General features: G+C 44.8%; 1 protein-coding gene across 1 annotated transcript; it reads right to left on the bottom strand.

The window, feature by feature from the left end:
* Positions 1–8,254: 8,254 nt before the first annotated feature.
* On the bottom strand, positions 8,255–20,768 carry SIRPB2 (signal regulatory protein beta 2). Its single transcript, XM_043883826.1, has 5 exons — positions 20,503–20,768; positions 14,161–14,526; positions 12,764–13,105; positions 12,162–12,227; positions 8,255–11,184 (listed from the first exon to the last, which is right to left on the bottom strand). Exons 1-5 carry the CDS (start codon positions 20,687–20,689, stop codon positions 11,087–11,089), a joined length of 1,059 nt encoding a protein of 352 aa, XP_043739761.1. The 5' UTR covers positions 20,690–20,768; the 3' UTR covers positions 8,255–11,086.
* Positions 20,769–22,983: the final 2,215 nt, after the last annotated feature.

Raw genomic sequence — 22,983 nt, 5'->3', positions numbered from 1 at the left:
CCACCACTGAGCACCTGTGGAATGAAAGATCCCCAAAGGATTCTGTTTCACATTGTTCATTGAGTCGTTTCCTCATTTCACTAATTTATTCTTTCGTTCATTCACTTGTTCAACTGAGTGGAACCAAGGGCCTGGTGCTATTTCCGTTCAGTTCAGTCGCTCAGTCGTGTCCGACTCTTTGCGACCCCATGGACTGCAGCACGCCAGGCTTCCCTGTCCATCACCAACTCCCGGAGCCAACTCAAGCTCATGTCCATCCCATCGGTGATGCCATCCAACCGTCTCATCCTCTGTCGTGCTCTTCTCCTCCTGCCTTCAATCTTTCCCAGCATCAGGGTCTTTTCCATGAGTGGGTTCTTCACCTCAGGTGGCCAAAGGATTGGAGTTTCAGCTTCAGCATCAGTCCTTCCAGTGAGTATTCAGGACTGATTTCCTTTAGGATGGACGGGTTTGTTCTCCTTGCAGCGCAAGTACTCTCGAGAATCTTCTCGAACACCACAATTCAAAAGCATCAGTTCTTCAGCGCTCAGCTTTCTTTATAGTTCAACGCTCACATCCATACATGACCACAGGAAAAACCATAGCTTTGACTAGAAGGACCTTTGTTGGTAGAGTAATGTGTCTGCTTTTTAATAAGCTGTCTAGGTTGATCATAGCTTTTCTTCCAAGGAGCAAGCATCTTTTAATTTCATGGCTGTAGTCACCATCTGCAGTGATTTTGGAGCCCAAAAGAATAAAGTCTGTCACTGTTTCCATTGTTTCCCCATCTATTTGCCATGGAGTGATGGGACTGGATGCCATGATCTTAGTTTTCTGAATGTTGAGTCTTAAACCAACTTTTTCACTTTCCTCTTTCACTTTCTTTTTTTTTTTTTTTCCTCTTTCACTTTCATCAAGAGGCTCTTTAGTTCTTCACTCTCTGCCATAAGGGTGGTGTCATCTGCACATCTGAGGTTACTGATATTTCTCCTGGCCATCTTGATTCCAGCTTGTGCTTCATCCAGCCCAGCGTTTCTCATGATGTACTCTGCATAGAAGTTAAATAAGCAGGGTGACAATATACATCTACAACGTACTCCTTTCCAGATTTGGAGCTAGTCTGTTGTTCCATGTCCAGTTCTAACTGTTGCTTCTTGACCTGCATACAGATTTCTCAGGAGGCAGGTCAGGTGATCTGGTATTCCCATCTGTTTAAGAAATTTCCACAGCTTGTTGTGATCCACATAGTCAAAGGCTTTGGCATAGTCAATAAAGCAGAAATAGATGTTTTTCTGGAACTCTCTTGCTTTTTTTTGATGATCCAGTGGATGTTGGCAACTTGATCTCTGGTTCCTCTGCCTTTTCTAAATCTAGCTTTAACATCTGGAAGTTCACGTTTCATGTACTGTTGAAGCCTGGATTGGAGAATTTTGAGCATTACTTTTCTAGTGTGTGAGATGAGTGCAATTGTGCAATAGTTTGAACATTCTTTGGCATTGCTTTTCTTTGGGATTGGAATGAAAACTGACCTTTTCCAGTCCTGTGGCCACTGCTGAGTTTTCCAAAATGTTGGCATATTGAGTGCAGCACTTTCACAGCATCATCTTTTAGGATTTCGAATAGCTCACTGGAATTCCATTGCCTCCACTAGCTTTGTTCATAGTAATGCTTCCTAAGGCCCACTTGACTTCGCATTCCAGGATGTCTGGCTCTAGGTGAGTGATCACACCATTGTGGTTATCTGGGTCATGAAGATCTTTTTTGTATAGTTCTTCTGTGTATTCTTGCCACCTCTTGGTGTTCTTTCAGGGCTGGGCGTTAGCAGGGAGCAAAACAAAGTCCCCGCCTTCTTGTTCAGGAGAAGGGAATGGCTACCCACTCCAGTATTCTTGCCTGGAGAATTCCATGGACAGAGGAGCCTGGCAGCCTGCAGTCCATGGGGTCGCAAAGAGTCGGACACGACTGAATGAATACCACTCTTGTTGTTCACGTTGTGAGAGCCTTGAACAAGGCACTGTCTCTCCCAACCCTTCCATGGTTCCCCATCTCAATCTGTGTTAAAAAATTTAAAAAAAAGCCTGAGGGCCTAGAAGACCCCTGTGAGGTGCACCAGCTAGCTCTCCATCTCATCTCCTAGGCTTCTCAGCAGCTTCCTCTGCTCTGGGCACACTGCCTTTCTTGCCATTCCTTGAAGGTGCCAGACAGGTATTTGCAGCAGAGCCTTTATGCTCCCTTTGCCTGGAACACCCTTCCCTCGTGGCTCCCTCGCTTTCTTCGGCCTCTGCTCCAAGGGCAGCTTCTCAGATACAGTCCTGTCACAGAGGTCCTCAGGTTCTTTGCCCTCTTTCCTCTTGCCACCCTCCCTGGGATGCTCTTCTCTTCCTCCTCCCCTGGTCACTCTTTTACTTATTTATTTAGGCTGTGCTGGGTCTTCGTCACTGCCCGGGCTTTTCTCTAGTTTTGGGAGCAGGGGCTACTCTCTGGTTGCGGAGCACAGGCTTCTCATCGTGGTGGCTTTTGTTGCAGAGCGCGGGCTCTGGGGTGCACAGGCTTCAGTTCTTGGGGCACATGGGCTCATTAGTTGCGGTTCCCCGACTCTGGAGCACAGGCTCAGTAGTTGTGGTTCAGGGGCTTAGTTGATCCAAATCACGTGGGATCTTCCTGGACCAGGGATTGAACCTGTGTCTCCTGCATTGGCAGGCGGATTCTTTACCACTGAGCCATCCAGTGGGCTTCCCAGGTGGCGTTAGTGGTAAAGAACCTACCTGCCAATGCAGGAGACATGAGAAACACAGGTTCGATCCCTAGGAACATCCCCTGGAGGAGGAAATGGCAACCCACTCCAGTATTCTTGCCTGGAGAATCCTATGGACAGAGGAGCCTGGCGGGCTACAGTCCATACGGTTGCAAAGAGTCGGACATGACTGAAGCAACTCAGCACGCAGGAGCCATCCACTGGTCTGCTCTTGTTCATCCTTCTAGTTTCAGCTTAGGTAGCCCCTCCTCAAGGATACCTTTCTACGTTCCTAGGCTCCATCAGACAGTTGCCAGTGAATGTCCTCTGGCGCCATGTTAAGTGTCTGTCTTCCCCTTTGTGAACAGCAGGGGCTGTGACTGTTTCCAACATAGTATGGCTTTAGAACACACGTGTGGGGTTGAAACCCAGCTGTTACTGCTTGTGTAATCTTGGGCAGATTATCTAAGTTTCAGTTTCCTGATGTGTAAAGTTGAACTCCTCCTGGTTCCTACCTCAGAGAGATATGAGGATTCAATGTGAACTGCTGAGAGCAATGTTTGATGCTTAGTGAAAGTGAAAGTCGCTCAGTCATGTCTGACTCTTTGCAACCCCATGGATTATACAGTCCATGGAATTCTCCAGGCCAGAATATGGAGTGGGTAGCCTTTCCCTTCTCCAGGGGATCTTCCCAACCCAGGGATTGAACCCAGGTCTCCTGCATTGCAGGTGGATTCTTTACCAGTTGAGCCACAAGGGAAGCCCGATGCTTAGTGAGTCCTCAGTAAATGTTAGCTCTCATTTTATCTCCTGTGACCTGCAGTCACTGGCATTAAACAACTGCTTACTGACTCTTTGTTGAACTGGTGAAGGAGTGAATAAATGAAACCTCAAGCATCTGCATATCCAGGTGAGAAATGCAGGGATGAAAATCTGAGCACAAGGATGCAGGGCACATACCAGACTCCCGAGGAGGGTTGAGCAGAATGTGGGATATAACCTAATTTCAATAAAGAAAACTTTTCATTTTCCATAAAACAGATGCCTTGTGGCTATGAGAAGTGGCAACCTTGAGACCCACAAACATACATTCTGGAGGTGTGGGGCTGGAGAGCGACTGTTCATCGTGGTTGTGGGCTTGGTCTTGAAGAGACACCAGTGAGCAGTAGCTTAAAGTGATATCTTAGTTCCCTGCCCAAGAATTGGACCTGAGTAGCCTGGATGAAAACCAGAAATCCTAGCAGCTAGACCACTAAGGGCTAGAGGCTGGAAGCAAAGTTGCCCTGGTTCTTGCCTTGTTTGAAAAATGAATTTCTAAAGGAGGCAAAAACTGTTAAAGCAGGTACAAGGTTTATTATTGGAGATGTGGCACAGTGGGAGAGCCCATAAAGAAATGGTTTTGAAGCTGTTTACCTCAGCTTGGGGCTTGAACACATGTCCTGGGACTCAAACTCAACCAAAACCCTGCCTGGGACTTGAACCCAGCTGAAACCCTGCTTGGGACTCGAACCAGCCACAACGCTGCTTGGGACTTGAACCCACGTGGCTGGCCCTCGAACCCAGCCAAAACCCTGCTTGGGACTCAAACCCAGCTATAACCCACGGTGCCTGGTTTCAGGACCTAACGAAGCTCAGGTTTTTGGTGTCTCATCGCAGAAAGAATTCCGCGCAAGACAAGTGATAGGTAAGAAGTGGGATTTATTCAGATTCAGAGAGAAGCACAGAGTGTGGGCCATCACAGAGGGCAAGTGCGGCCATGAAATGTGGTGTGGTTAGTTTTTATAGGCTGGGTGATTTCCTATGCTAATGAGTGGGAGGACTTGGGAAGGAGTGGAGATTTCCAGCATTTGGGCCATCGCCCACTCCTTCGTCTTTTAACAGTGCCTTGGAGCTGTCCTGGCACTTCTGGGTGTGTCATTGCACTTGCTGACTAAGGATCAAGGTCTGGTCTTGTCTGCCATCTTGGTCCCATTTGATTCTAATTGGTTTTATGTTGTGTCCTTGGGCTATGCCATTCTTTCAAAAGTTGTGCCCTGCCCCTTTCCCTCCTGTTACAGTTTATTTGAGACAGAAGCAAGGCAGAGATACCCACCTGGAGAAAAAGGAGCTGGTTCCCGCCTGATGAGGAGGAGGGCAGTAAAGAGGTGGTCGCATCGTTTATACAGGGCAGTTCTTCCGGTCTTTGTTTACCTGGCCAGTTACCGCCCTCCTTTTTCTACACCTGATCTGTCTTAGGTCCCTCTCTCACATGTATGCACATCTTTTTGTCAAGACGGATTCCAGCACAGAGGCCTATGGGAAAGTTGACACCAGCTATTCTGGGGTGGGGCCCTCTCCCTTTTGGACCCCTAGGAAGTCTTTCTGCATACTTGTAGTCGGGGAGGCATCCTTGATCTCAAGAATGAGAAGTATGTGCTCTGTTTATCCTTTATCTGGGTAAGACTCAGCTCATTTCTGCCCCTCCCATTACTGTCATTTTAAGTGTCCACCAGAGACCAAAGTATAGCTCTTTACCCTGTTCCTGTTGTTTATTTCTATATGGAAGTATAAACAGGAGGCTGGTTATAAATGTCTAACCTGGAGTTCATCTATTTCTTGCCTCAAGAAATATAAACAGGAGGCTAGTTGTAAATGTCTATCCTGGAGTTCATATATCTCCTGCCTCAGGCTGGGCTCTGAACAAGCTGGGTGATAAGAGCAGATCTCTTGCCATCTCTGGGCCTCAGGGCCTACATTCAAACAATGTGGGTGGTGGAAAAGTGGGCCAGCAAGTGTTCACAGCCTTCTCAGATTCACTTTCATAACAAACATTTGTATCACCCCTTTATGCCTTAAATGAAATTGAGAGATAATAAAATTGACTTTTATGCATTGACAAAACCAACATCATGCCCTAATTGAAGGGGGGAAAAAAAGATAGTGATTGGAATAAAATGATCTGTATTTCAATACTCAGGTACAAGAACAGTACAAGGCGAAATGAAACAGTTAGCTGTTTGCCTGTATTGTTGACTGAAAAAAAAAGCACACCCTAAGAGCTGAGAGTTATGTCTTAGGACTTCAAGACCAGGAATGCAGATTCCTAAGTAAGTTTGAACCCAGGCATCTCAGATGCTGTGCTTCTAACCACTGTACCACCGTGTATCTATTTGGCCAGTAGGACTGTGCTTCATGGCTAGTTTCTGGAGGCAGTTCCAGCAACTGACTGAAGGTGTTTAGAATCAGAATTTGATTAGAAGGGCTCATTAGGGTGTGAAGTTGAAACTATTGATACATTTTTATAACATTTATCTAAATATCCTTAACAAAACCTAGTAGGGATGGTGCTGAAGGCCTTGCCCCCTTCCAACTTCCAGCCCCTTCCCCCACCCTCCTTCCCCTGCCCTGCCCCCATCCCCAAGTCCCACCATGACTACCACCTCCAGACTCATCCCTACCTTGAAGATCCACCACCACCAGCTCCTGACCCACCCAGCCCCACCCTTTTCTCCCCTACCCCCACTCCCAGTACTACATGTACCCCTACCGCCAAAGCCCACTTCCTCCTCAAGTTTCACCCCCAGCGCCCCCTCCAGTTTCATCTCCACTTTGGTTCCCATCCTGACTTCATCCCAGTCCCACTCTGATTCTGCCTTCGACCACCTGCCTGGCACATTATCAGCCTTCAACTACTTTTTATGAATGAATGAAAGAGGCTACAATAGTGAAAAGTTAGGTTCCCGACCTTGGTGAACTCAAATACACTGTATGAGTGCTCAGTGGCTCAGTCGTGTCCGACTCTTTGTGACCCCATGGACTGTAGCCTTGCCAGGCTCCTCTGTTCATGGGATTTTCTAGGCAAGAATACTGGAGTAGGTTGTCATGCCCTCCTCCAGGAGATCTTCCTCACCCTGGGATCGAAACTGCGTCTCTTATGTCTCCTGCATTGGCAGGTGGAGTCTTCATTACTGAGCCACTTGGGAAGCCCACTCAAATTCACTAGTGAACAACTAATAATCATCAAGGAAATAAATACACACACACACACTCACGTTTATATATAGCAGTAAGTGTTGTGAAGGAAACTTGTGCTGCAAATGGGAAATGAGAAGGAAGACAATGCTGTCGTGGATGAGCTGATCTACGGAGGCCTCTTGAAGAAACAACTAAGCGGACTTGTCTGAATTAGGGAACGTGTGTAGCCAAGGCCCAGGTGGGTGACAGGGAGTCAATTTAAACGGTGTTGGAAATGGGGGATAAGACGGGGGTGGGGACGGTGCTTTCAGGGACTAGACCACACAGGACCCTGTCTGGTGTCAACTACAAATTGGCCCTTGCCATTGGCACTTGCCCTCTGTCTCCACAAGGATTAAGTCATGCGCTGCTGCGGCTGCTGATTTTCAACCCCCACTGAGAGGAGCTGTTCAGAGTGGAGAGCAGAAATGAGGCGCTCTGTGCTCCAGGAAAAACTGGCAGAACAGGTTTTCAGACATTATTTTCGGGAGCTGATTTTGTGAGGCCAGTTCTCAAGTCTCCTCATATCTAGAAAAACACTAAAATCCTCATGGTGATGTCTGCTTCTTGTGACTAGCAGTAACCTTCGGGAGACTAACAGAAACCTTCTGCCAAAAACATGTGCTTGATTGCATTACTCCCCCTTGACCAAAATCACATATATGCTGACCTTCCCCTACCTCTTTAGAGTGGTTTCTCAGAACTATCTGAAATCCTCTCTCTCAGGTCATAGCCCTCATTTTGCCCCAAAGAAAACTTAACTCACGACTCTCATATTGTGCTTTTTTTTTTTTAAGTCAGCACAGGTGAAGAGGTTTTCAGGGGCAGAGAAGGGAACTCCACCCAGTTATTTCAGAGGCCCAGTTCCACCCTATTAATAGCTTCCTGTGGCTGCTTTAACACATTACCACAAATTTCATGGCATTAAAACAACAGAAATTTATTCTCTCCTACTTCTGGAGCTCAGAAGTCTGAAGTATCACTGGGCTGAAGTCAAGGTGTCAGGGGGCTCTGCTCCCTCCAGAGACACTGGGGAGAATCTGCTCCTTGTGTCTACCAGCTGCTTGTGGCTGCCAGCATTTTTTACACTTCCATTCTGCCTTTGTGGTCTCATTGCTTTCTCCTCCTGTTCTGTGTGGATTCTCCCTCTGTCTCTCCCTCATCAAGACACTTGTGATTGCATTTAGGGCCCACCTGGATAATAAAGGGCTTCCCTGTGGCCCAGATGATAAAGAAGCTACCTGCAATGCAGGAGACCTGGGTTTAATTCCTGGGTCAGGAAGATCCCCTGGAGAAGGGAATGGCTAGCCACTTCAGTATATCTTGCCTGGAGAACTCCAAGGACAGAGGAGCCTGGCAGGCTACTAGCTGCAGTTCACTGGGTTGCAAAGAGTAGGACATGACTGGGAGACTAACACTTTCACTTTGGATAATTCAGGACAACCGCTCCATTTAGAGATGGGACACATACACACAATCACATCTGCAAAGCCCTTTTTGTCACATAAGGTAACATTCACAGGTTCCAGGGATTCAGACTTGGATATCTTTTGTAGGAAGATATTATTTAATTTATTATATCTACCTTTCTTCTGATGTCTGGTAATTCAATAATTATTCAGTTCTCAGTGCAGTGTAAACCTTGACAGTTTTTCTTTTTCCCCTTTTTTTTTTGTAATGCTATTATCTGATTTAAGTTTTGATTGCTGAGGCATCCATTTCAAAGAGGCATCCCCTTCAATGTGCTTTTTTCTGAACACACTGCCAGTCACAGGGCTAAATAGTCAGGCCATCTTCCCCCACTGAGTTTCCTCTGTTTTAGAGATTTTGGTTGATTTCAATAACTGATCATTTGAGCTACTATTTCTTTTCTTCTTCCTGAGCTTTAAATTCCTGCTCTTAATTTTTATATTTACCAATAAAGAGTGAGCCCACAAAATCATCAACCCCAATAAAACAGAACTCCAGGTATTCCCTCGCTGTTTTTCCCTGTGACCTCACAGTGTGGCCCTAGGAATTCTGTGTAACTTCCAGGTCTTGTAAAGTAATAAACCTCTAGTTCTTCAAAGTTCCCTGGTGGGTATTGCTGAAGGGCATCTTGCACTCATAATAAGAACTACAAGGGCTGATCCAGCTATAGCACTGGTTATCGGTATGCTGAAACCGGCGCAAAACACTCAGGCTAAATTAGTGTTGGCTTAGTGTTGCTCCACCCACTTTTCTGTTTGTTATAATGAAAAACACGCAGACTAATCCATTTCCTGATATAATGAAAGTGAAGTCGCTCAGTTGTGTCCGACTCTTTGCGACCCCATGGACTGTAGCCTACCAGGCTTCTCTGTCCATGGGATTTTCCAGGCAAGAATACTGGAGTGGGTTGCCATTTCCTTCTCCAGGGGATCTTCCCGACCCAGGAATCGAACCCAGGGTCTCCCACATTGTAGGCAGACGCTTTACCCTCTGAGCCACCAGGGAAGCCCCTAGGTGCCAATAAATGTTTGTGTTGAAAGAGAAAACGGAGTTCACATGTACTGAGTGTATACAGAACACACAGCTCATAGTAAGCCCTGAGTTGAATTGTTTCTTATACAATGCAGAAGTCCGCGTTATTTTCCTCCATGTTCCAAGAGTGGCAATGACTGATTAGTTACCAATGGTGCACAAGGAGGGAGTGGGGGCTTCAGGATTAGAAATCGGGCATGTCTGACTCCAGAGAATGCATGCTTTCCACTACATCAGGGCTTCTCAACTTCTACTGATACTTTGGGCCAGATAACTCTCGGCTGTGGGGTCTGCCCTGTGCTAAAAGCAATATCCTTGACTTATACTCATTAGAGGGCAACAGTCTCCCCCAAGTTATGACAATCAAAAATGTCTCTAGACATCGCCACATATCCCCTGGGCGGCGAAGTGTCCTTTTCTTTAGAACTACTACCCTCCACTATGCTGCCCTAGTGGAGGCAAAGGTACAAAGGGGTGCATTTCACCTGGGAATGGAACTCAGGTGTGCCACACAGCAAGTAAGAAGCTCTCTCTACACCACAGGGGTAGAGATCGCTGGTCATCTACTGAGCTTTACTCTCTGGCTCTCTAGTAACAGATTTTAGCTAGGTGCACTCTTGCTAGAATAAAGACTACATTTCCAGCCTTCCTTGCAGCTAGGTGTGACCAAGTGACCACATTCCAACCAGTCAGAGGTGATATGGGCAAATTCCTAGCTGTGACCTTGAAGGGAAGTGTCGTTCTCCTCTTCCCTGGTCTTTCTGCTTGAGATATGGACCTGGTATCAACAAGATCAAGGAATCCTGGGCCTCAGGGAGTCCCCAAATTGCCTGGCCTGTTTTTGCTCAAATATTAGTAGAAGGGCCAACTTTCGTCTGATTTGAGCTACTTTCTTCTGATTTGAGCTACTTTTTTCTGATTTAAGGGTTTTGTCAAAGTTGCCAAGCCTGAATTCTAACTATTATAGCCACCTAAGCCAGCCAGGGTGAAGAAGGAAAGTAGGCAGAAAAGGAGGAAGAAAGGATATAGATGGAGGGGCACAGGGGGTCTGGCTGGGCCAGCTCAGAGTCACTCGGGGAAACCTTCTGGGAAGGACTCTCAAGTTGGATCTTGAAGGAAGAGAAAATGTGGGGTGGGGAGCAAGGGGGTGGGCCCTCCAAAAGGGGCTGCAACAGGAGCAGAGGCCGCGAGGAGAGACCTGGGCAAGACCTTAAAAGACAAGGAGGGTTTGAACAGGCTGAGAAGAGAAAGGAAGGCTGTAAGGAAAGAGCACATTGGTGAAGATGGAGGGATCAGGCTCCCTCACCCCACATCCTCTCACTCTTGGCCCCACGTTTTGTAAATAATAATTACCTAACAGCTGAGGTCACTCATAGCACTGCGCATGCATGTCAGGAGGTACTTTCTTGGCCACGGGCTACATTTGTTCTCTAAGCATATATACAGTCTACCTGAGAAAGCCCTTGGGGCTATGTTACAGCTGCTAACATTATGGCAGTGAGGCTGCGTTAGGGCTTTGTCTGCTAGGTCAGCCGCAAGAGGAGAGAATAAACATGTCTACAGTTGCTACGGCTCCTCGCATCTTCTTCCAGCCTCTTAGCTCGCTCCTTGTCAACCCTGGGCTCAGCAAACAGTGAAATACAGTGAGACGAAGGCAAACGGAGGGGAGCCCAGTGCCAAAGAGAGAATTCCACCAGGTGACCAGGAATCAGGATCCTGGAGTTCATCGTGAGGCTTGAAGGCAGCTGGGAGGCAGAGGAATGATCGGGGATTCCTGGGCCCTCTCTTAGAGGACCCACTCTAGGGCGGACCAGTCATCCATGACCCATGCTAAGACGAGCACACCTCTTCTGGGCCTGGAGTTCTGATGTTTTCTTGTCAAGAGCTTCTCCAGCAGATAACCAGGGCCAGCAAGAGTGCAGCCAAGGTCGCTGTTTTCAGTCCCAGGACCGCAAGTGTGAGGACAGACAGGAATCCTGAGGGACACAGAGGATAGCTCAAGAAGGGCCCCGGGTGAGTCCCCAGCAGCCCACAACTCAGTGCCCCTATGGTGAAGATGAGCCTAGCTTCTGTATAGCCTGTGGGGCCATATCCCTTCTACAGCTGAGGAGATCAAAGACCTCCCTTCCTCCTGTTTCAGGCTCAAAGAGCCTTTGCCCAATATCCCACTTGTACCCTTAATCATCTTGACAGCATCCCTGACCTCTGATAACAATAGAAAATGTCTTTCATTATTTGCTGCTCAACTCCTCTGTCCCAGGGCCAGAGCTAAGCACTTCCTAAATGCTTTATATGATCCTCAAACTAATCTTGCAAAGAAGGATAACAATCCAATTTGTAGATGAGGAAACAGACCCAGAGTGGGGGAGTGATTTGCTCAGGGCCACGTGTGTCAAAGTAGTGATAGGACCAAGTGGTCTGGCTCCCAAGGATAGCAGGAACAGGGCCAAGCATCTGGGAAGCTAACCTGGTCACCTCTATTCCAAGTTCCTCCCCCAGTTATCAAGTGCCCTGGAGGCGATATGACAGGCACAGTTCTGGGCACTTGCCCCATTGGATCTGTATATAGTCCCATGAGGTGGGCTCACCAGAGACTCAAAGAGCTAGAAAGGAGCTCAATCCAGGGAGCCTGGCTACAAAGCCATGCTCTCCACCTCTGTTATGCACAGCCCCACCGTGTGTCCTTGCTCTGAATCAGGGGGAGCTCAAGACCTTGCAGCAAGACTGCCCACTGAGCAGTTCACACTGACTTTTGGAAAGTACTTCCTTTGATTGAACTTTACTCTGGTTCTCTGGGTTCTGCTTGTGCAGTTGAGATGGAGTCATGGGAACCATCTTTGTGGCAGGAGGGCCCTAGAAGTCTGGGGCTGCTCATCTCCCATGGCCAAGCCCTCTCTGGCCCCACTTACCTGTGAGGGGGCTGGTTAATGCCACTGAAGGTAGGTATACTTACCTGATGGAAATACCGTGGCTGTACGTTCCTTGGTGAATTCTGACTCTTTGAGAGAAGTGTGATTTGCTGCAAGGAAGAGAAGTGGTCTCACACTCTCCTTTCTTTCTATCCCTCCACTTCCTGAGCCCCTGTGTTAGTAGCTGGGGAGATGAGCCTGTGAGTTTCTGCCTGGGATAGGGACTAGAAGTCAAGCCCAGTAACTATGAAGGACTAGTCAGACCTGGTTGAGCATCTCTGGAATAGGGACAATGCCTGCTCCATTTCTATATCTGCAGCACCCAGTGTGTGGCTGTCAAAGGCATGCATGCATGTTTGTTGAATCATTAAGAGTCTATACAAAGCTCTGTGGAGCCCAGAATGGGGAGAAATCAACTCTGCCTGGGAGAAGGAGATGATTTCACAGAGGAGGGACTATTTATGCTGGGCCTTGAAGGATGAGTAGAAATTCTCCGTAGAAAAGGAGAAAGCATTCCAGGCAGAGGGAATAGCCTATATAAATGACTTTGAGGCTAAGAAGAGCTAGCTTGTTTGTGACACGGTAAAAATTTCCTGGTGGTCCACCTCCCTCTGTCCCCCAACACCTCCTAGACTACCTGTCTCACCTTTGACTCTCAACCTGGTGCCCTGTCCGGATAGATACTGCCTGTTGAGTTTACTCTGAAACTTTACACAATAGTAAGTTCCTGTATGCTCAGTGGAGATGCCATGCAGAAGAATGCTGAAATCATTCCTGGAGGCCTGGACTGCAGTCACATTGGAGTAGGAGATGCCTCTAAAGTTGTAGATGGCCTCCCGGCTCAGACCAGTCCCCCGAAACCACCTGATGGGTCCTGGGGGACCAACTCCAAGCACTGTGCAATTCAGAAAGACGGTGTCTCCAGTGGTTGCCAACACCAATTCCTGGGGTTGGATGATCCAGAGGTCTGGCCCTGTGTTCCCAGGTCCTAAAGCCAAAGAGAGGACTTTATTGTTCCCTCTCTCCCTCCACAGTCCACTCATTTCCTCCCTTTCCTTCCCCTGATTTTTTCACTCAGCTACTCCCTCCCACATTCCCTCATTGTTCAATAGCTGATTCACTCAGTAAAGAAGTTCTCAGTACCTACTGTGTGCTGATGCTAGGAGTGGGGAAAAGAAAGCTCAGCAAAACATAAATGCTGTGCCCTAGAGTTCTCAGTCTGGTGGTGGAGGTGGCTCAGAAAATTCTTCTGAAGTTGGAAACCCAGAGGACTGCAGGATCAAAAGAAGCTTGGAAGAGGTCAGAGAAGGTTTTCTGAAATGTTTGCATTAAGATAAAATGAACCCTCCACCTTCATCCCCTACCTGACACACACAGACACAGATACCCTCCAAGTCAACATTTTACAGGGGTTTCACAAACATCAATTCTTCTATTTCATCACTTGAATATCCCTTGAAATAGGAATTATGTTGCCTATTTCACAAATTAGGCACTTGAAGGATGTAGACCTGAAATGACTAAGTTAAGAACACATTCCTATAGAATGACAGGCCCAGGTCACCACTGGTAGACTTAGAGATGACATGACTGGCTACTTGGGGATTAAATGATCAGCCCCAGATCTTGACTCTCCTCTGATAGTGTGCCATATCCAAACTCTTACCGTGGCCTCACGGTGGTTGGGTATACTTCCTTGCCTCTTATCTTTGACCTTAGCCATGTGACTTCCTTTAGCCAATGGGCTGTTTTTCATTAACAGCAGACACACAAGTAGAAGCTTGAAATGTGCTTAAGGTGTTGGGACTTTCCCTCTTATGCTTCTGCTGTCTCCATGAGAAATATATACTCTGGCCAGTCTGGGCCCTGGAATGAGACAAGCAGCCCAGCTGCCTGTAAATGTGTGAGTGAGACGTATGAATTGTTGTATGTCACTGAGGTTTTGCAGTCACAGCTTGCAAAACTGTGGGTAAAGGTGAATGATGCAGGTAAAGGGAGATAGATCAGAGCAGAAGGTTGTGACCTGCAGGGCCTGATACTCACCCTTCACAAGCACGGAGGTGCCTTCATCCAGCGTCTTGCCTGAGTACTCACTTGAGCCATCAGATCTCACACAGTGGTAGGTTCCAACATGTTTCTTGGTGACATTGTGGATATAGATGGAATAGTCGCAATTAAGTGGCTCTAGCATCTTCTGGATCATAGGCATCACCCCGGGAAAGAAGCCATGCTTGAAGTTGTAAATTTCCTGCTGATTCTGGTTGCTCACCTTGACCCACTTTATCATGTCATCAGTGCAGGAGCCGACTACTGTACATCTCAGCAGGAGTGTTTCCCCTTCTGCCACCAGCATGGGGCCCTCGGGCTGCAGCACCTGCCACTCACTCCCCTTGCTCTGCTCAGAAAGTCCTGCAACAGAGGAAGAAAGGCCTTGTGCAGGGCTAGAGGAACTTGGAGTCCTAAGAGGCAAACTTAACATAAACCAGCCATTAACTGCTCAAGAACTATTGCTTAGAACCCTCGAGGGGTGTTGTTGGAGAGGGAAGTGAAAGAGGAGATGAGGCAGCTGGCTGGAGAGAGAGAGAGAGAGCAGGGCTATAAAATGGAGAACTTGTAAGTAATAAGCTCACCATGGGGTCATCAGCTTTGTGCTCTGAGTTTCCCTTCATCTGTGCTTCCATCAGGCCTTGGGAATAACTCAGTCTCATTCCAGGTCTTAGGTTTGTATCATGGTGTTTCTTAGTTTTCAATGAAGGAGGGGAGTAGAAAGGTGGAGCAAACATTCCCTTCTAAGAGGATCTGGAGAAGGGTTGTAAAATTCAAAATTCATTTCCCTCCCATCGTCAGCGAGGTATGTGCCATTAACCACTAAGAACTGCCTCACAGTTGTGACCAAGGGACACCCCATGTTCAGTCCCTGGGATTCTGTTTGTGCTTGGCGTCCTTAGTTCCAGGAAGTTCAGCAATACTCACCCCAAACACCACTATATGAGTGGTGAGACCTTGTCCTCCCTAATTCTTGCTGGTGCTCATTTCCCTGCCCTCAGCTAGTTTCCTCACACATATGCACTAAATTGTGCCCATCACTCAGCAGAGCACTGAGAATAATGCCTGTTCCCGTCTATAAAACTGGAAAAACTCCTGATCAACAGGATAATGGGTAGCCTACACAGAAGAGAGTACTCTGCCTAGAGAGAAGTGCTCTCTCCCACGAAGCAAATCTGAAAAACAAGGTCCCCAAATAAGAAAATATAATAACATTCTAGAGTGAGGCTTATAACGCATGTATAAGTAAAGTTAAGATAACAATAGAATAATGATTGGGGTGGGGAGAATGTTAGTATACCATCATAAGTTTCTTACACTATATGTGAAATGGTATGATATCACTTAAGGTAGATGTTGATACAGAGGTATTAATATATGGTAAACCCTAAAGCAATCACCAAATTACAAAATAAAATCATAGCTAATAAGCCAATAAAAGAGAGAAAATAGCATTATAAAAGTATTATATTACCAAATGAAGACAGAAAAAGAAGCAAAAGGGAACAAAGAACAAATAGGACAGAAGAGAAGTTAATAGATTTAAACCCAATCATATAAAAAAAATTTTAAAGGCAAATGGCCTAAATATTCCCAGAAAAAGTTAGAAACTGTCACATTGGACAAAAAATTTAAGATCCAACTGCATATTGCCTACAATAAATCCATTTTAAATGTAAAGGAGCAAGAATGTTAAAAGGAGAACAATGGAAAAAGATATATGATACTAACACTAATCAAAAGAAATTTGGACTGGCTATATTAATATCCAATAAAGTAGATTTTAGAGCAAAGAATACCTTCAGGAATAAGGAAAACTATTTGACAGTGATAAAGTGGTAAAATAATCAAGAAGACATAAAACTCCCAAACATTCACGCACCTAATAACAGAATTTCAAAGTATATGAAGAAAACCCAAGAGAACTGCAGAGAGAAACAGACAAACCCACAGTTGCCATCTGAGATGTCAGTATCCTTATTTCAATAGTTGATATAGATAGAACTATATCAGGCAGATATAGTTAGAACAATGTAACTATAGAACAAACAGGCTGAAAATCAGAAAGAATACAGAAGATTTAAACACTATTAAGGACTTCCCTGGTAGTCCAGTGGTTAAGAATCCAACTTGCAAGGTAGGAGATGCAGGTTAGATCCCTGATCGGGGAACTGAGATCCCACATGCCGTGGAGCAACCAAGCCCTCACACTGCAACTACTGAGCCCGCAGACTCCAGAGCCTGGGCGCCACAACTAGACAGCCCGTGGGCCGCAGGTAGAGAGCCCATGCACAGGAAGAAAAGATCCTGCATGACACACGCAGATCCCAGGTACAGCAACTAAGACCCAGCACAGCCAAATAAATACATATTTAAAAAAACCACTATCAACTTAGTCTGATACTTACAGAAAATTGTATTCCCCAATAGAAAGATATATAGTTATTTTCAAATGCACAAGGAATATTTAAAAAGATGGAGCATGCTGTGAGTCATAAAAAAGTCTCAATAAACTTAAAAGAATTCAAGTCATTAACAGTATAAACTTTGACCACAATGGAATTAAATTAGTAGCATCAATAACAGACAGATGCCTGGAAAACTACAGATGTTTGAAAACTAAATAACATGTGAGTCAAAGACAAAATAAAAGGGAAATTAGAAAGTATCTTGATCTAAATGAAAACACAACATTAAAATTTGTAACATGCTGCTTAAGCTGGTAGATATTTATAGCATTAAATGCTTATTTAGGAAAGAAGAAACGATTTAGATGAAGGACCTTAGTTCCACCAAAAAAAGTAGAAAAAAGGAGCAAATTAAATCAAAACAAAATAAAAGAAAGGAAGCCACAAATTTATGAGTGAAAATCAATAGAGCAGAAAACCAAAATCAATAGAGAAAATCAATGAGAATAAAATCTTCTCAAAGAGCATTAAAATTGATACACCTCTAGTCCTACTGAAAAGGGAAAGGAGGAGGATGAGAGAAAGAGAGAGAGAGCCACAAAGAGAAATTAGGAATGAGACAAGTGACAGCAGTACAGATTTTACAGAGACTAAAAGGATAATCATATATTAAAAGATCAAACCAGTCAATCCTAAAGGAAATTAACTCTGAGTATTCATTGGAAGGACTGATGCTGAAGCTAAAGTTCCAATACTTTGGCCACCTGATGTGAAGAGCTGACTCACTGGAAAAGACCCTAAGCTGGGAAAGATTGAAGGCAGGAGGAAAAGGGACGACAGGGGTTGGATGGCGTCACCAACTCAATGGATACGAGTTTGAGCAAAGTCCAGGAGATAGTGAAGGACAGGGAAGCCTGGTGTGCTGCAGTCCACGGGATCGCAAAGAGTTGGACACAACAGTGATTGAACAACAGAAGGATAATAAGGCATTATTATGAACAATTTTCATGGCTATGTATATTTGACAACACAAACACATTTTTTGAAAACACAAACTATGAAAGCTACCTCAAGAAGAGATAACTTGACAGTCCTATTCTATTTAAAGCATTTCATTTGTATTAAAAACCTTCCCACAAAGAAAACTCCTAGCCCAGAACTCACTAGCGAGTTCTATCATGTTTAGTTCAGTTCAGTTCAGTCACTCAGTCGTGTCCGACTCTTTGCGACCCCATGGACTGCAGCATGCCAGCCCTCCCTGTCCATCACCAACTGCCAGAGTTTACCCAAACTCATGTCCATTGAGTCGGTGATGTCAGCCAACCATTTCATCCTCTGTCGTCCCCTTCTCCTCCTACCCTCAATCTTTCCCAGCATCAGGGGCTTTTCAAATGAGTCAGCTCTTCACATCAGGTGGCCAAAGTATTGGAGTTTCAGCTTCAACATCAGTCCTTCCAGTGAACACCCAGAACTGATCTCTTTTAGGATGGACTGGTTGGATCTCCTTGCAATCCAAGGGACTCTCAAGAGTCTTCTCCAACACCACAGTTCAAAAGCATCAATTCTATCATATATTTAGATATAATACCAAAATCATGATCCATAAAAGGACAAATTGATAAACTGGAGTTCATAAAAACTAAGAACTCTTAAAAGGAGTTCAAAGATACTTGTGAAAGAAAAGACAAGCCACAGAGTAGGAGAAAATCTTTGCAAAGCATACATGTGATAAAAGGTTGTAGCCAGAATATATAAACTCAGTCATAAGAAATACAGTTTATAAAAATGGGAGTTGAACAGACCTTCATCAAAAGAGATGCACAAGAAAGATGTTTAACATCATTATACATTGGGGAAATGCAAATTATAACCACAATGAGATATTACTTTTTAGAATGACTAAAATTGAAGAGGCTGACCATACCAAATATTGGCGAGGATGTGGGGGAAATGTCATTCTCCTATATTGATGAGAAAATATGAAATGGTAAATCACTTTGGAAAACTTTAAGGCTGTGTCTTTAAAAGTTAAACAATCACTTGCCGTATGATCCAGTCATTTTATTCTTAGTATTTTCCCGAGAGAAATGAAAGCATATGTCCACACCAAACTGTGAACAACCCAAATGTCTGTCAATAAGTAAGTGGAGAAACACACTATGGTTTATCCATACAGTAGATAGAAAAGAAATGACTATTGATATGTGCAACAACATGAATGACTCTCAAATAATCGCAATGAATAAAAGAAGCCAGGCAAACAAGGGTATGTACTGCATGTTTGTTGTATAAATTTCTAGAAAGTGCAAACTAAACTGTAGTGATGGGAGGCAGAGATGGGAGACAGATAAGCAGTTGCCTGGGGAGGGGGAGGAATGGAAAGGATGCAAGGAAACTTTTGTGTGTGTTAGGTTCAATTCTTCATTTTGATTATCTTGGTGATAAGTTCACAACTATGAAACATGTCCAATGCCCACAAAGTGTGTCAAATTGCACACCTTAAACACATACAGTTTGCTTTATGTCAGTTGTACCTCAATAAAGCTATTAAAATTCTATGAAGATGAAGCTTCTGTGTGTTATGAGAAGGGGAGAACTAATGGAGAAGAGGCAGTGGAGAAGGTGAGGACTCACAAAGTCTCGTGGTTCTTATCCCAGCTGGGGCAAGTCTGGGAAAGTAAAACAGCAGAGAGGAAACTGTAGCCTGGAATAAGGCCCTGTGCCTCTCACCCCTTCTCGCTCCCCTTTTCTTGATTCTCCTTCTGTGTTATCACACAGACTTTGGGAAATGTCCGGGGTGCTTTGTCTCTGCCTTGTCTGTAGAGCTGGGCTAGTCCCTTCCCGACAGCTCCGGGATTCCATCCCATGCATTTTCTATCTGCATGCTCTGGTTTTCATGATCCCTGTCAAGGGGTTCTCTTTTGGAAGTCTGCTAGAAATCACTATTTTCCACAAATATTTTGAATATATTTTACTCTGGTTAGCTTAGATATATGATTTCCTAACCTAGTGCCTAATACCTAAAGGACACTCGAAGTATTTATGAAAATGAGTCACTAAGAATTATGACTCACACTTTACTCAAGGAAACCTCTCTTGGGGCTGACCATTCTGGGGGACCCAAGGTGTAATGAACAGAATCTAGATCTCAGTAGGGCCTGGGGCAGAGACCCAGATGGGCAGGGGACAGAACGAGCCCACTGAAAGCCACGAATCTTGTCTGGTTGATCAAAGGGTTCTGGGCTCCGAGTCTGAGTTGTACCTGAAAGCCCCCAAACTCAGGAGCTAAATCAACCTGATCCTGACTTAGAGGAGACATGGGTATGATAGTAGTAGCCAATAGTTATTAAATCTTTACATTGTGCCAGGTATTTATAGGTATTATCTCACACAAAGTCATGAGATGGGCCCTAGGATTAGTCTCATTTTCGGAGCCCCACTGACTTACAGATGTTTGATTTGTCTAGTTGCACAGGGCCTAAAGCTTAGAAGGGCCTCAGGCTTGCCTTAATGCTCTACTATTGCTGTTTTAAAATTCTTAATATCTTTGGAACAAAGGATCTGCCATTTCATTTGCACGGGGCTGGGCAAATTATGTAGCCAGTCCTGGGCTGAGCTTCACTATTTTTATATTAACATTTAATAACTCACAGCACTCCTAGAGAAAGGTCCCAAAAAGCAGTTCTTTGTAGATGGGCATACAAGTGTCTGAGCCAGAACATAGCGTTGTGAGCCCAGAGCCTGCGAGTTCAGCTTCCCTGTGCTGCCCTACAAGTTCTGCTTCTCCAGCGACTTGGTCTGAGTCCTGCGGGGATCAGAGATATTCTCAGCTTCTCCCTCCCACTCCATCTGGAAGGGGTCAGGCCCCTCCTGGCACCTGTCTCTGGGGTCAGCCAGGGGTGCATCCTCTTCTGTCTCAGATCCTACTCACCAGAGAGGACAAGGAGCAGTGCCAGCAGCCAGGAGCAGGGAGGTGAGTGAGCCAGGCAGGTCAGGGTGGGCATCAGATGGGGCACAGGGCACCTCCTGTGGTCCCCTAGACTGGCCACCATTCTACTCTCTGATGGGTGTTGGAGTCTGAAGTGGGGTCCGTATTCAAGGCCTTTTCTGTTTCTCATAGCCAGGACTACTTGGGGAAGTATTTTCGCTACAGCAAAACAAAGCTGCTGGTGCAAGAGGAAGAAGGGGAATGGAGGAGTTTCCGGCTTTCACATCTGAGCAGTAGTTCCTGTATTCACTCTGTCAAAACCTTAATGACCTTTCCCAGACCCTGTCCTTGCCATTTTGGGAGGGAGATGAATACGGCTGTCATGGTGTGGCCTCAAGTCAGTCTGACTTTGGATCAAGAATTGAGTCTGCCTCTAGAGAAGAAGAAATATCGTATGACATGCCTTATATGTGGAATCTTGAAAGAAATGACACAGATGAACTTGCAAAACAGAGAGACAGATTTAGAAAAGAAACTTATGGCAGCTGGGGAGAAGGGATAGTTAGGGAGTTTGGAATGGACATGTACACACCGCTATATTTAAAACTGATAACCAGCAAGGTCTTACTATACAGTACACGGAATTCTGTTCAATGTCATGTAGCAGTCTGGATGGGAGGGTAGTTTGGGGGAGAATGGATACATGTATATGTGTGGCTGAGTCCCTTCTCTGTTCAACTGAAACTACCACAACACTGTTAACTGACTCTACCCCAATATAAAATAAAAAGTCTAAAATAAAAATTGAGAATTGGGTCTGCCTGTTCCTGGTTGTGTGACCTTTCAAAGTCACTTGTCAAAAAAAACAAAAACAAAACAAAGACACTTGTCATCTTCAAGGCTTTGTTGCCTCATCTGTAAAATGGGGACAGGATCAATCCCTTCCTAAGTGCAGGAATGATATGACATATATGCATGAGGGCCTAGCATAATATAAAGAGCAAACATATTCATGATATGTAGGAAATGGAGGAGGTAACATTTGCTTAAGAAGGACTGATTATAAATCAAGACCCCTAGTGGCCTCCTTTTGGCATTGGAGGGTGGGCACAGACTCACTTCCTAATTGAATAATTGTGGGCAACACTCTAAAGCTCCATTTTCTGGGGTCCAAATGTAACACACTCAGATGGTGCAAAAATTTGTGTTTGTGGCATCTTAATTTTCTGTAACTGATCTAAACTTTCTCAAGAACCACCCCCTCCTCCATCATGCCAGTTATTAGGAAGGAAAAATTAAGTTTGCTAACTAATCCCAGGCTTTTCCGTGTTCTGATAGCCTCTTTAGCTGTACTGTCTGGATTTAGATCGTGGCTTTACCCAGATCTGGCTGTGTGACCCTAGGACGATCATTGAACACTCCTGATCTGTAAAATTAAAATAAAAATATGGTTGCATTTATGGGGTAGAGTAAGCACTGGTATGCTGCCATCATTCTCTCTTAGGTTAACTCAGTCTTTTTTAGGAAAAAAAGCTCAAGTTTTCAGTGCTTCCCTTCTTCTTTCCTACTGCAGATGGTCCTGGGTGCAGAGGAAGCTGAAGTGTCTTTCTGGATGGAATGGTGGGGCTTGGGTCTGAGCACTGTCTTGGAGTCTGAGTCTGTTTCAGAGGTGGTATGACCTGCTCTTGAGCACTTTTCACTTGGGGTCTGTTGAGGTGTGGCTGGTCCTACGTGGCCTTTAGTACCTTTCATGGCACCATCGGTAAATCCCGTTACTGCCTCTACTTGTTCTCCTGTTGAGGACCCTGATATATTGAAACCTCTTTGAATAGACCACAGGCCTGGAAAATTCCACAAGACTCTCAGGACCTCCATGTCATCCTCATGAATTAGCCACTTATCTATGTGATTTCCTTTCTCAGCTATTTCTTAAGTTTTATTTAAAATTAAAATTTTTTAAAATTTTAGTAGGGAAGGCATTGTATTGTTTAGCTACTGCTGGGTAACAAACAACACCAAAACTGCTGTGGTTTAAAACAATAACCGTTTATTTAATTTATGATTCTGTGAGTTGATAATTTCATCTGGGCTCAGCTCCATACTTCTTCACATCTCAGTTAATTTTTTTTCTTCTTTTTTAAATTATGAAAGTATGATAACCCATTTACAGGAGACTTGGACAATACAGGACAAGGTTACATATAGTGCAATTATTACAATTGTAATATATTATAATTATTTTTATATAATACACTTTTTTAAGTAGATACATTAAGATTTTTAGTTGGAGTTTCAATATCAAACTCTCAAAATTAATAGAATGAATATACGGAAAGGTAGAAGGATATAGTAGACCTGAAGAGCATTATAAACCAATTTAACATAATTAAGATTTATGTAATTTTCACAAAACAGTAGGATACAAATTCTACTCAAGTTCCCATAGACTATAAACTAGAAGACACTGGAACATACCCAGGGATG

The sequence above is a fragment of the Cervus elaphus genome, chromosome 23, assembly GCF_910594005.1.
Source record: "Cervus elaphus chromosome 23, mCerEla1.1, whole genome shotgun sequence".
Taxonomy (NCBI): Eukaryota; Metazoa; Chordata; class Mammalia; order Artiodactyla; family Cervidae; genus Cervus; species Cervus elaphus.
The sequence above is the reverse complement of the archived record's forward strand: the minus strand, read 5'-3'. Positions and strand labels throughout refer to the sequence as shown.